This window comes from Homalodisca vitripennis, unplaced genomic scaffold (assembly GCF_021130785.1).
Source record: "Homalodisca vitripennis isolate AUS2020 unplaced genomic scaffold, UT_GWSS_2.1 ScUCBcl_6409;HRSCAF=13611, whole genome shotgun sequence".
NCBI classification, from domain to species: Eukaryota; Metazoa; Arthropoda; class Insecta; order Hemiptera; family Cicadellidae; genus Homalodisca; species Homalodisca vitripennis.
Window position 1 is genome coordinate 21,270 of NW_025782519.1, and position 12,954 is coordinate 34,223.

At 36.5% G+C, this 12,954-nt stretch overlaps 1 protein-coding gene across 1 annotated transcript; it reads right to left on the reverse strand.

The window, feature by feature from the left end:
* Window positions 1-217: 217 nt before the first annotated feature.
* Window positions 218-10,946, reverse strand: LOC124373783 (WD repeat and FYVE domain-containing protein 3-like). Its single transcript, XM_046832123.1, has 10 exons — window positions 10,701-10,946; window positions 9,349-9,722; window positions 7,313-7,457; window positions 5,815-5,967; window positions 5,619-5,690; window positions 3,973-4,115; window positions 1,388-1,527; window positions 1,223-1,300; window positions 898-1,119; window positions 218-279 (listed from the first exon to the last, which is right to left on the reverse strand). The coding sequence occupies exons 1-10, from the start codon at window positions 10,944-10,946 to the stop codon at window positions 218-220; spliced, it is 1,635 nt and encodes a 544-aa protein (XP_046688079.1).
* Between the last annotated feature and the right edge of the window lie 2,008 nt (window positions 10,947-12,954).

A 12,954-nucleotide genomic window follows, 5' to 3' on the forward strand; every position in this document is an offset into this window, starting at 1 on the left:
TATAAATAGTGTAACTAACACGACTTTCTTTATATATATATAGATATGTATATATATATATATATATATAATTAGTTTTGTAACCATTAACAATATCCACTGCACCTTTTGGGTTGTGATGAGTTGAGAGTCAACATAGATAGAAAAGGAGGAGTTCTTGAGCACAGCTCTGTTGAGGACCAGGACTATATGATGCCATTGACCCTCCTGTAGCAGGTCAGGGCACCACACTCTGGCACAGGAGTCCCCCATGGCCTTCAGGTTCCCAGTCTGCACTCGCTGTGGATAAAGAATTTATGTACTTATAGATGTACAACTAGTAGTTAGGGTAAGAATACTGACAGTTTATATCCCGAGTTAGAATACTGGTTAGAGCATACATGAACAATTTTATATACAAACAAATTTGAGTCTTAGATTTATTTAAAATACGAAAAAGATTCCAGATTACAGATTCCACTTAATTGACCAAACAATCTTTAAAACACGTTGTTTAAGGCAATATTCCTATACAATAAACCCACAAGTGACAATATACAAGCCTACTGTTAATTGTCCTCTATTAATTGTTTTGTAATATTTACCCAGGTTTCCACAATCTGCACATGCTAGAACAAAATTTAGAGGAATATTGTTGATGAGATACAATTGAGCCTTTTACCAATAATATATTTTTTTAAATGTTGTGCTACTTCATTGAGTGTAATGAGTCTTCAAGATACATGCAACATCAACAATTACAAATTTACTTATTTCAAGTTGTTCTCAATTGAAATATAAGTCAAACAAAGCTTATATGACAATAATCCCAATATAAAGTATACAATATTTGCATGAGCCAAAACTAACTTTATTTTAACAAATATTAAAGAAATAAAAAAACAACAGTGGTCTCACTGTGATTGAGTGGTGTCTCCTGGGTGGTGATGATGATGGCCTTGTCTCGCGCAGACAGCACCATCGCCAGGCAGATAAGGTGGTCGTCTCGTGCTGAGTGGAGGTTACGTACTAAAGTCAACAGCCGCACACAATGGGGGTCGGAACGAGGGTCACTAAACCGTTCTACACAGACCCATGTTGAGTAGCTCAGCCCCGTTTGAGGTGGAAATATACGGTCCCCTACAATAATACAATGAGTGTAATGCAGTTAAACATATATTCTAAAGAAAAAGAGCAAAAATGTGTATATTGGAAGAGCCTTAAAACTCTTACAAAAGCTTACCAGAGCCGATGCCACCGACCACGTTACTGTCTGGAGCTGTGAGTGTGGCTACATTGACTACAGAAGGTCCTGTGGGCTCTGTGGTGCAACACTGGGTAGGTAGAGACAGCCGAACCCCTCAGCCACCATGTCCATCTCTACAAACGGTGGGAGAGGGGAGTTTGCCGTGAGATCGAGGAGTTGTCATGGAGACCAGAGTCTTAATACGGGTGAGTGGCACTGGTCCACCTACACTGCGGCTACCAGAGTGGAACAGTGTGTCCATCGGCAGACAACACAGCGGTGAGCCCAGCCGGAGGAACTCTCTGGTAACAAACCACAGATTACCATTAAATATATCTAGTATTACTGCATAATATTACAAAATGTACAAAGCTATATTACATATAAAAATATAATTCAAATTACATTTTTTGAGGTTTCATACTTTCTTAATTAAGAGACCTTATTATTAGGTCTAGGTGTGAAAATGAACATCATTCTAGTAGTCTTCAAATCAAATATTAAAGTTTTTTTTTTATTATAAACCGTTTTAAATATTTGGTTGGATAGTTTAAAAATACTAAAATACTTTTGGGTAGTAAAATAAGTGTTATATTTTTAGTTTTTACTTAGTAACCAGTTTCATTTTTTAATACATATATATATATGTATTAAATACTTAAAGACTTTTAATTCTTACATTATATACACCTTTTGTACCTTTTTGAAAACGACATAAAAGTCGAAATATTAAAGGATTTATATGAAGTCTTTTTCTTCTATTAGTTTTATATATATATATATATATATATATAAAATGTGTATAAATGGCAATAGCCGAATTTAATTTGTAATAAACATTGAATCACAAAAAGTACTTGCTCCACCGGGACTCGAAACCTGGATCTCTCACTTGCCGGGTGAATGTGCTATCATTACACCACAGAGCCCTCGCTTTTTACGATTCAATTATTTTGTATTTGGCCGTATCTGTCACATATGCGTTTAAATAACCAAACTAACATATAATCAGAAGACCAAATACCTGTCAAACAACTTTTGTTTACATTAATTAAATGTGTATAAATGGCAATAGCTGAATTTAATTTTTAATAAACATTGAATCACAAAAAGTACTTGCTCCGCCGGGACTTGAAACCGGATCTCTCACTTGCTGAGTGAATGTGCTACCATTACACCACAGAGCCCTCACTTTTTAATTATTTTTGTAACATGGTAGCGCATTCACCCGGCAAGTGAGAGATCCGGGTTCGAGTCCGGCGGAGCAAGTACTTTTTGTGATTGTATATACCCAATCGGTTTTAATATTAACTAATACATTCAATCTACTCTATATGATGTATTCACCATGTATTGATGAACGGTCCTCAACAGTATACTGTAGACTAGTAATACATTGACCAAGTCTGATTTACTAATTCACACTGACCAATCTTTATGGCAAATTCAATACATACTGCTGGATGATGCTGAACATTAAAGAAAAGTTTGATTATTGACCAAGTACTGCAGAGTCATCCTGAACAACCCATACTGACCTGATTTACTAACTTATTCACACTGACTAATCTTTATGGCAAATTCATTACATACTGCTAGATGATGCTGAACAGTAAAGAAAAGTTTGATTATTGACCAAGTACTGCAGAGTCATCCTGAACAACCCATACTGACCTGATTTACTAACTTATTCACACTGACTAATCTTTATGGCAAATTCATTACATACTGTTGGATGATGCTGAACAGTAAAGAAAAGTTTGATTATTGACCAAGTACTGCAGTGTCATCCTGAACAACCCATACTGACCTGATTTACTAACTTATTCACACTGACTAATCTTTATGGCAAATTCAATACATACTGCTGGATGATGCTGAACAGTAAAGAAAAGTTTGATTATTGACCAAGTACTGCAGAGTCATCCTGAACAACCCATACTGACCTGATTTACTAACTTATTCACACTGACTAATCTTTATGGCAAATTCATTACATACTGCTAGATGATGCTGAACAGTAAAGAAAAGTTTGATTATTGACCAAGTACTGCAGAGTCATTCTGAACAACCCATACTGACCTGATTTACTGACTTATTCACACTGACTAATTTTTATAGGACATTGACAATATATTTCTAAGCGGTCCTACAAAATTTAGGCTGGTTATTAGAAATGTCTTATTTTCAGCATATTAAATGCCCAAGAAAATGGAACAAACCAGTTTTTTTTTACTAAATTTGTATTCAAAAGTTAAAAAAGATTTAATTTTAATTCCATTAATGGCCTATAAAATAGTAAAATAAGCATAAGGGATATATATTCTAAACAATATTAAATATTAGATTTGAATTAATAGGGCTCAAAGCCAAGCATTGTTACTAGTTGATAAATAGATCAGCAGACTTACCTATAAAAGTATCTTCTAAGGTCCACTGATTGAAAGAACTCATATATTACATACTAAATATTTTTGATTTGCAGTGAAATAGAAAACTTCTAACTATGTGTAAAATTATGTACCTTTATGTGTTCTTTCAATCAGTGGACCATAGAAAATAGTTTATAAGGTCAGTCTACTGATACTAATATTAAATATTAATTTTGTATAAAAATGTAATTACAAAAATGGAGATCCAAATAATACAATATAGACCTTTGAAGAATGTCTAGTAATGAAGAAATAGCAACATACAATGTTAGAGAATGAGAGAACTTTGACAATTTTATTTTTGTTGTTCAATACCTGAGGTCCTTGGGTTCCAGGTTTTGTGTGGCCAGTCGTTCGAACATGTACTGGAGGGAGGAGTGGAGGGGTGAGTTTCCTGCTCCAGGGCTTTGTGACCCACAGACAGCAAATGAGATGGTTGTCCCTGAGTCGCACATCACCTATACATGTACAACTAGATATTATCAAGCAATAGGGTAAAATTACATACAAGTTTTGACAGGCTAAAACATATAGTACAGTAGCACTTATATACCTTGAGTATCATACAATTTACTTTATCCAATATAATTACAGTGAAGATATTATGTCTCCTTAAACTATTTATAAGTGGTGAAAAATCAATAGATTAGGACAATATCTACATACGTATTGTTTATACCATACAATACCATATATAAATATGCATAAATATGAAACACGCACATTGTGGTAGCAAAAACGAGATCTGATAGTGCAATGGTTGGTTGTGTGTTGGGTGCTCTTTTGTTTATCAAAGGGATTTTGATTTTTTTGTTTGTAACATAATAATTTCTGTTCTTCTCCTACACTAAATTCTCTATACAGATCGCCAAGAAACCAAATAGTATTAGATATTTACTCATGGGTAGTAATACTAAAATTAAATATCCCTTTTATAAAAACAATTTTAGACATTAACAGCTGCAGGGGTGCACCAACGGCAGGAGGGGAGAGAAACAAATAGAACCTGTCCCTCCCTAAGAGCATTTCATTTCAAAATAATCTTATGTCTATAGTCTATTTGTGAAAAACATAACATTCATGTTGGAACTTTGAAATAAAAAAAAAACAATACATAAATTCAAATTTTATAACTATTTTAATTTACGAAATATAAGACACTGCACTTAAATTCAGTTTTGTTCAAAACGCTAAATATCTTAATTTTACCATTACATAGGAAGTACGAAAATGAGGTTAGTTTTTACTATTTCTTGTGGCTACTACTTATACCCGATACTTTGATTAACCAGGTACAAGTTCTAAATGTACTCGTACCGATTTAGAATCATACATTACAGAGTACTCATAAATGGTACAAGTAGGCTACATGTTTCAGTTACTGTTACTGCTAAATGAGTCCGAGTATTTTTTACCAGCCAATTAATACTTATAAAACTAAAGTAATTATTTTTCTATTAAAGTATCCTCATACAAAAAGTTTAGACGATAAAACATTTTAGCAATGGGTAATTTAAATACTGCGGGTCAGCAGTTGTCCCGCAAATAGATGTGTTTCCGTTGCTCTTACTTGAAGATTTGGTAGATCAGATACAACACATGATTTTTCAGTGTATTTTATTAATTTCTCTTAATTGTATTCATTAAGTAATAAATTAATTTAAAAAATATATTGGTGTCAGAATCAAGTGAAAAAAGAGCTGTGGTATCTTATGGCAAAACTAGCATTTAGTTCAAGTTAAAAAAGTAAAATTTATCTAATAAACATTTTAAAAACAAAATATTTTAAAAATTGTTGACTTTAACAAAAAAAGTCTAAAAATACAACAAATCCTAGAATTGAATGATATCTATATTTAGTGCATTAGAGTAACATCCAGTAATAAAGTTAAATTTTACCTGGTGTTTGTACGTTTAGAAAATCGAAAATAATAAAATGTAACAGATGATAACTTGATTACCTGTTGGTTGCGTTCACTGCGCACAAGAGATTTAACCACCTCAGTCATGTACACTTGCAGAGTCAGCGATTGCTGAAATAGTACAAGAACAGTTACCTATTGCAAAAATTATTTCCACTTCATTAACAGCTAAAGAAGTAACAAAGAATTATCATAAAGATCATTGCAGAGATGTTATAGAGAGCTTTAAACATACCTGTGTCTCCTCCAAGTCCTGTATGGAAGGTATGAGTTGGAGCATGGCTATGACGACTCCGGAGTGAACCACCACAGGGTCAGGTGCTGGCGGTGTCAGGTTCAGAGAATTTATCCGACGGCCAGATGATGGAGACTCTAGAGAACGCTGACTCTGCAATGGTAATACAATCTTGAGCAAAATCTAAGAGTAAATTTGATTGCACTGCAGTTTAACATTTACTGAATAACATATTGCTTAGGTTAAAAGTGGGAGCATTAACCTGTGTCAATTGCATTTAAACTAAAAGGACACACTGCAAAGCGAACAATAAAAATAATTAAATGAAATTAAAAAAATAATGTATGGAGTACCAAAATAAAATATTTTAAAGTAATTAGAGCTTAATACAAAATTAGTTTTTTGTTCATGTATAACAGCCCATATGAATCTTTCTTTAAATTTTAGTCTACTTAACTTTGTCACTAAAGTATTGGCTACTAAATTGATTCAAAACAGATCTTTTGTTGGAACTTACAGTTCCTTGGGATAAATAATTGCAAATCTGCACTTGGAAAAAACAAAAATATATACGTTGGTCCTTGGTTTGAAACCATATGGTTACCATACATAGTTTTACACTGGAGATTGGAAAAAAAGTAGTCACATAAATCTTTACAACACCTCTTAAAAAGTAATGAATTGTTGAGAAAGGTTGCGAATAAATTCAAAGCAGAAACACTGGAAATTAATGCACCTATGTAGAAGTAAACAGTGGGAAATGATAAGATGAGACTCCTAATGATTATGTACAAGATGTTGTTTGCATGGATCCTGTTGGTAATATAATAAAGGTACTCGTTCCACTTCTTCCTCAAAAAATACAATCAAGTAAATGTTTATATCATTGCCAATGCATATCAAAGTATTTGAACTGTTTATTTCTAAATATTAAAACTTCTTTCACTTAAACAATTGAACAGAGCTTATGTAATATTATTTTAAGCCCCAAATGTTACTACACGTCTTGATTTCTGAGCTTCTATTGGCTATGATTTTGAAGGATGTACAGATTCAATTTGACTAATGAAATAAACAAACATTTTCAAATATAAATGTATATATTTAATGAGGCAGATTTCATCTACAGGCAAATTGACAAAATTTTAAAAATTTAAATATTTGTATCGTTCCAAGAGTTATTAATGTTAATATTGTCCCTTCATTTAAAAATAATTTGGAATTTAAAAAGTTTATATTATAAAACATTTCCACAATTGTTCTTCTGAAATGTGTAATTAAAGTATTCTAATTATCATGGAGGATGCTCTACTATTAGTGGACAATGAAACTGCTATGTTTTGAGTATAGTTGGAATCTTTAATAAAAAAACTAAGTATAATATTATTAGAAATGCAATTTATATAACTCAGTAGTGAGATAAGTCTATGTATATAAATACGTACTGAAATTCACTATAGGAATATATACTAAAAATACTAATAAGGCAATACAATACCTCAATATTTTGTCGTTTATGGGAGGGTGACTTAAACGACACAACATTCTGATTCGGCTTGTCGTATGTATCCAACGCTATGTTGTACAGCATTCGTAAAACAATGCATGCATACACCAGCTGTAGCGGCACATTCTCGGGTATTCTGTATAGGACATGACATATAAACATCATGAGCCAGAAGATACATTAAAGAACAGATGTCATTAACCCTCCGAGCGTCCATCATATTTAATGAAATGCCACACCTGTTTTTGTGAGGTTTTGCAGGCCCTCCTTGTAAAATCTATAATAAATCTAAATATTAAGTTAAATATAAAGTGTTGTATACAATTTTTTCTGCAAAGAACTGAGCTTTCAGACTGTGTAACTATAAAGTTAGAAAAATAATTCTCTTACCTTAGAAGTAAAGAAATTAAAATAAAATAAAAATAAAAAACTTTTCAAAAAAGTATGGTCATGTATTTGAAATATTGAATATATTGAAAATTTAGAATAGCCAAATTATGGGAAACTTTGTCCTGAAGACAGAAATGTATAATGTTAAACAGTTTATATAATATATAGTTTTTAATTTATACATATTTTTATTAAAAAGCGCACATTTGACAATTTTTCCTAATTGCAGTAGTTTATATAACACATTGATATTACAATGTTCTTAGTATTTTGCTATCAAATGTTATATATTGTTCACATACAAATCAGAGAATTCATATTCATTACCATCTAATTGGATATTAATATATATATATATATATATATATATATATATATATATATATATATGAGATAGCTTCTAAAAGTATACTTTGAAGAAAATAAACAGAACATTTTTACAAAAAATATTATAAGATATTGAAATATAGCACAAACGTCACAATAACACACACACACAAAACAATTAATTAGTAACTATATAACTACGAATTGATAACTATATAGCAAAGAAAACAGCACAAAATACACTGTAAATGGTGAAATTTACTCTTTCGCATCTCAGCAACAACAACAAATAAATAAATGTTTTATTGCGTTAGACAATATAACACTGTATGGCAATCGTCCATTATATTTGTTTAAACTAAAAATTTTCCACTCATTCTTACATCTCAATCCCTTTTAGACATACATTGTCAACATTTATTCATTCCCAATCATTCGAATTGTCCCACTCTTTCACCTAATCAGTCTTCCAATTCGGTGGTCTCCCAATGGTGTGCCATGAACTCGTCTGTGCTGTAGAATGCTTTTGCAATCAACGCAGTTTTCAGACGGGTTTTAAATGCTTTGAGCATTGGGGCATTTTTGATTGAATTTGGCAATTTGTTGACGAATTGAACTCCCGCCTGTGACGGTAAACGTTCATGAACTGCCGTTCTGTGTCTCCCCAGTTCGGTAGTTCTCCCTGCCCCTTGTTGCGTAAGAGTGTATGTTACTACCTCTTATGGTTTCGCATTTTGACATGAAGAAAAGGCATGTCTCTAATACGTAGAGGCAGGGTAGTGTCAACAGTTTTCAGATTTTTGAATGCTGGCTTACACGACTCTCTCCTTTGCAGTTTGGCAATGATTCTGACTGCTCTTTTTTGCAGTATGAAGATTCTGGAAACATTTGTTTTTGAGCAACCCCCCCACAAAACCAATCCATAGGAGAGATGTGGGTAGATTAGTCCATAGTACGCCGTCATCAGCACCTGAGTCGGGCAATACTCGGACAGTCTTCTCAAAACATAAATGCCTGAGGATACCTTGGAACAAACGCTGTCTACATGAAAATCCCATGATTGAGGTGTATTCCAAGGAATTTTGTTGAGTAGACTTCTTCGATCTCAGTCTCATTCAACATGACAGTGGGACTAGATCCTGAGTTCGTTTGTCTCAGGCAAAATTGAATGAATGTTGATTTCGTTGGGTTTGTTCTGAGGTTGAGATCATTGAAATGCTGGATCGCATTGTTGAGTTTCAATGAATGTAATCTCTTCGAGTTCTGTTTTTGAATTCGCTTTGAAGCATAGAGTCGTGTCATCGGCATACTGGACGAGTTGTCCGCGGCTTACCGATGAACCAACATCATTGACGTAGATCAAAAAGAGTAGAGGACTCAGGATGGAGCCCTGGGGAACTCCATAATAAAGCCCTCTCCCTTCAGATCGAACGTCTGAAATTCCAACAAATTGTTTTCTATCACTAAGGTACGATTCGAGCCACTTGAGTGGCACTCCTCGCACCCCGTAATGTTCCAATTTGAGAATGAGGGAATGGTGGTCAACACAGTCAAATGCTTTCGATAGGTCGAGAAATACACTCAACGTGTCTCCTCGATCTTCCATTCCTTCTACTATCATGTCGACCAGACGAACGATTGCGTCAGTTGTTGACTTTTCCACTTCGGAACCCGAATTGGTTTGCTGATAGTAGGTTGTGTTTTGTGAAAAATTCACACATCAAGTGAAAAAAACTTTTTTCAAAAATTTTGCTGAAGACCGGCAGCATTGAAATTGGGCGATAATTTTGAGTTGAAAGGGGGTCGCCCTTCTTAAAAATTGGGGTAACTTTCGCAATTTTGAGAGAGGGTGGAAACGTTCCCGAGTGAAAAGAGAGATTAATCAGATGCTCGAGTGGCCTCAACAAATGCTTGGAGCACAGTTTTAGAAGCCACGTTGAGTCATAGTTTGAATCATTCGATTTTTTCGAAGAGAGTTCTCTTATCACTCTGGCGATCTCCTCCTCTGGGACCGGGGTCAGAGCCATTGAGGCTGCTGGACTTGGTATCAATGATGGGGATTTTTGGTTCTGATGCGGACTAAGTCCTTGGTCAGTCCCAACCGAGGCAAAAAATTTGTTGAACTCCTTAGCGATCCTCATTGGGTCACTAATATGTTCATTTTCAATTTGGAGATCGATTTTCTTGTCGATCAGTGAGGATTTATTGTTTATTATGGCCCATGCGGTTTTTGAGACATTTTTGGACGTGAGCAATGCTTTGTTTACATCATAAGCTTTCGCAGCTCTGATAACCTTTCTGTAAATTCTTTTGTAATTTTGAACAAAGATTTTTGAACTCTTCATCTAATGAGTGCTTATTAATTTCTGAGAGAAACAATAATTTTTCTCTCGAAATTAGAATACCTTTGGTGATCCATGTGCACTTTTGTTGCCTCGTTTTTTGTTGAATTTTTATCAGGGGACAGCTCACGTTTAAGTGGTAGTTAAAGGTCGATTCAAAACTACTGAATTGTGTTTTCAAGGGGATCTCCAAAATTTAGAAAGCTCCAATTTTCTTGAGCGAGAAAAAAATTTAAGAGCTTAATATTTGCGGGCCTTGTGTTTCTGATTGTTTTTTTGTTGACTGGATCCCTTGCTGGTTCATGACCATTGATTGTGACCTGTTGGCCATAGTGATCTGAAATGGCTGTGTTGACCACTAAAGCCTCGGTGTCTGACAAATTTGTGACGACATTGTCAATCGCAGTCGCCAAAGTGGTCGTAACTCTCGTGGGAGAGGTGATCGACCAGTTAAGGCCAAACGACCCCAACAAGTCAGCGAGTTTTCTAGTCATTGGACTGTTATCATCTAAAATGTCGATGTTAAAGTCCCCCATGACAATGAAATTGCGCTTTTTCTTCGTCATGTCAGACAAAATTTGTTCGAAATTTGAAAAAAAAGATTCATCGTTTCCGTTGGAGACCCTGTACAAGCCAATCACATCAAATTGTGATTGACTTGTTCTTATCTTTACCCCTGTAACTTCAAAAATGTTTGTCTACGGATGTGCCAAACGTGCGAGGGGTAAAGGAAAAGTTGTTTCTCAAAAAAATTGCTACACCTCCTCCTTTGGAGGAGTTGCGGCAGAAAGAGTTTGCCAATTGGTAATTTTGAATTTTGAAACTGTCAATGTTGCTGTTGTTGAAACTGTGTTCGGTTACAATCAGCAGGTCGGGATTGAGTTCTTCACACATGAGTGACAGTTCGTCTCCCTTATTTGTAGCCACTTGTGCGTTTTGATGCACCAGAGTGACCTTCTTTGAGGATAATTGGCTTTTCAGATTGGATTTTTTTGATTTTTTTTGTTTTTTCCTGTCAAATTTTGAGCGGTGCTAAGAGTGGGGTCCCCTAAAAAATTTTGCATGTTAATTTCATCCAGTTGAGATGCATGGCCGGGGTCTCGCGTAGTCGGCGAAGCAGCAGCTCCACCGAGAGCCTCTGCATAGGACACGTCCTGGTGGTTCGATGTAGACCTCCTGATGGCTGGATGTCTGGTGGCTGCCGGAGTGGGCTCGAACGGTGGCGGCACAGTCTTCACGGGCCTCTGAGTGGCTGTGAGGCTCTTCACAATAATTTCAGCCAGCACCCGTTTACCTCGCATGGAGAGGTGTTGACCGTGCCTCGTGAAATACCTCCGGCTTAACTCGTGGAACTTCAGCACCCGAAAGTTGTGCTGAACGGCCAGTTCTTCTATATAGGCATTCACGAGCACGTCTCGTCATGGATGGGGTGGGCTGGATGCAGGTCCGTGTCGGGTGCGGTAATGTGGCCACGAGGAGCTCGGTTGTTGCTGGCTCTGGTTGTTATGTAGGGCTCAAGGTGTCGGTAGATGTTTCGCTGCGTGCCAATGGCCAGGTCATTGGTGCCGGCGATGAGCACCTCGCAGCGTGGCCCTGGTTTCAGGGAATGTTGGGGTCGGCTTCAAAACATCCAGCAGGCGGGCCCCGGGCATGCACTTTGCCTCCAACTGATGTCGCAGGGCAGGTCAGTTGGTCTACAAGCTCGGCGATGTGCCGAGTGTGGCTGTCACCATTGATGTGGACTTTGTGGATGAAAGGGGATAGATGTTTGGGAAGGTTTTCGGTATTTTTGGGACGGATGTTTTTGTTTTTGTTTTTTCTATGGGTGGGACGTTCACTTTTGGGATGGTCTGGAGCTTTGGGATTAGGATGTAATGTTTTGGTTGGTCGCGTATGATGTCGGTTCATAGTTGTTTGTCCAGTTGGTTTTTTTTTATTTTTATTTTTGTTTTTAATTTCCGTCCATGCCTGTTCATGAGGCTGATCACCACATTCGTACGCTTTTAGTTGCTGTGTCAAGTATTGGTTATCAGCCTCAAGGACTTCCGAAGTGGTTTTTAAGCTTTTATAGAGTTCAGCCGTTTCGGTACACCGCTGCAATTGTACAAATGGTGGTTTGTGTAGGTAGGTCACACTGGACCCCGCAGTCCACCATCACGGAAGCACGGACGTTCTGGTCGAACGCGAGATGGGGTGTTCGCCGTGAAGATCTGATCTGTGAACTGTAACAGCCTGGTGTCTGACTCTATAGTATGATTGTAGCAGATCGTCATACACTTTTTTTTAGGCCGCTCAATCTCCCTCCTCAGCCGCAGAAATCTCCGCTGTCGAGTCTCCAGGCGCAGATGGCTCCCGATCTGGTGTAGACGTGGATGGTGTGGAAGGTGCAGGTGGTGCGGGCGCAGGCGGCGGTGCAGCGAGTGGTGTTGGACGTGGATGGCGCCGGCGATGGTGTAGTCTTAGTCAGCGGCGATGACAGCGACCGCATTGTGACTGGGTGCTCTCCCGTGTGTTTTTTGGTTGCACACCGTCACTTGTGTCATATTCGCATCTGTTTTGATTGATGCTCCACAT

Excerpts from the sequence above, each read along its gene's own strand:
- LOC124373783 (XM_046832123.1), bottom strand. The coding sequence starts at position 10,946 with ATGACGAAGAAAAAGCGCAATTTCATTGTCATGGGGGACTTTAACATC. Across the intron at positions 5,968-7,312 it reads ATAAACGACAAAATATTGAG|AGTCAGCGTTCTCTAGAGTC; the intron begins GTATTGTATTGC and ends TTACCATTGCAG. Across the intron at positions 1,528-3,972 it reads CTGGAACCCAAGGACCTCAG|AGAGTTCCTCCGGCTGGGCT; the intron begins GTATTGAACAAC and ends GTTTGTTACCAG.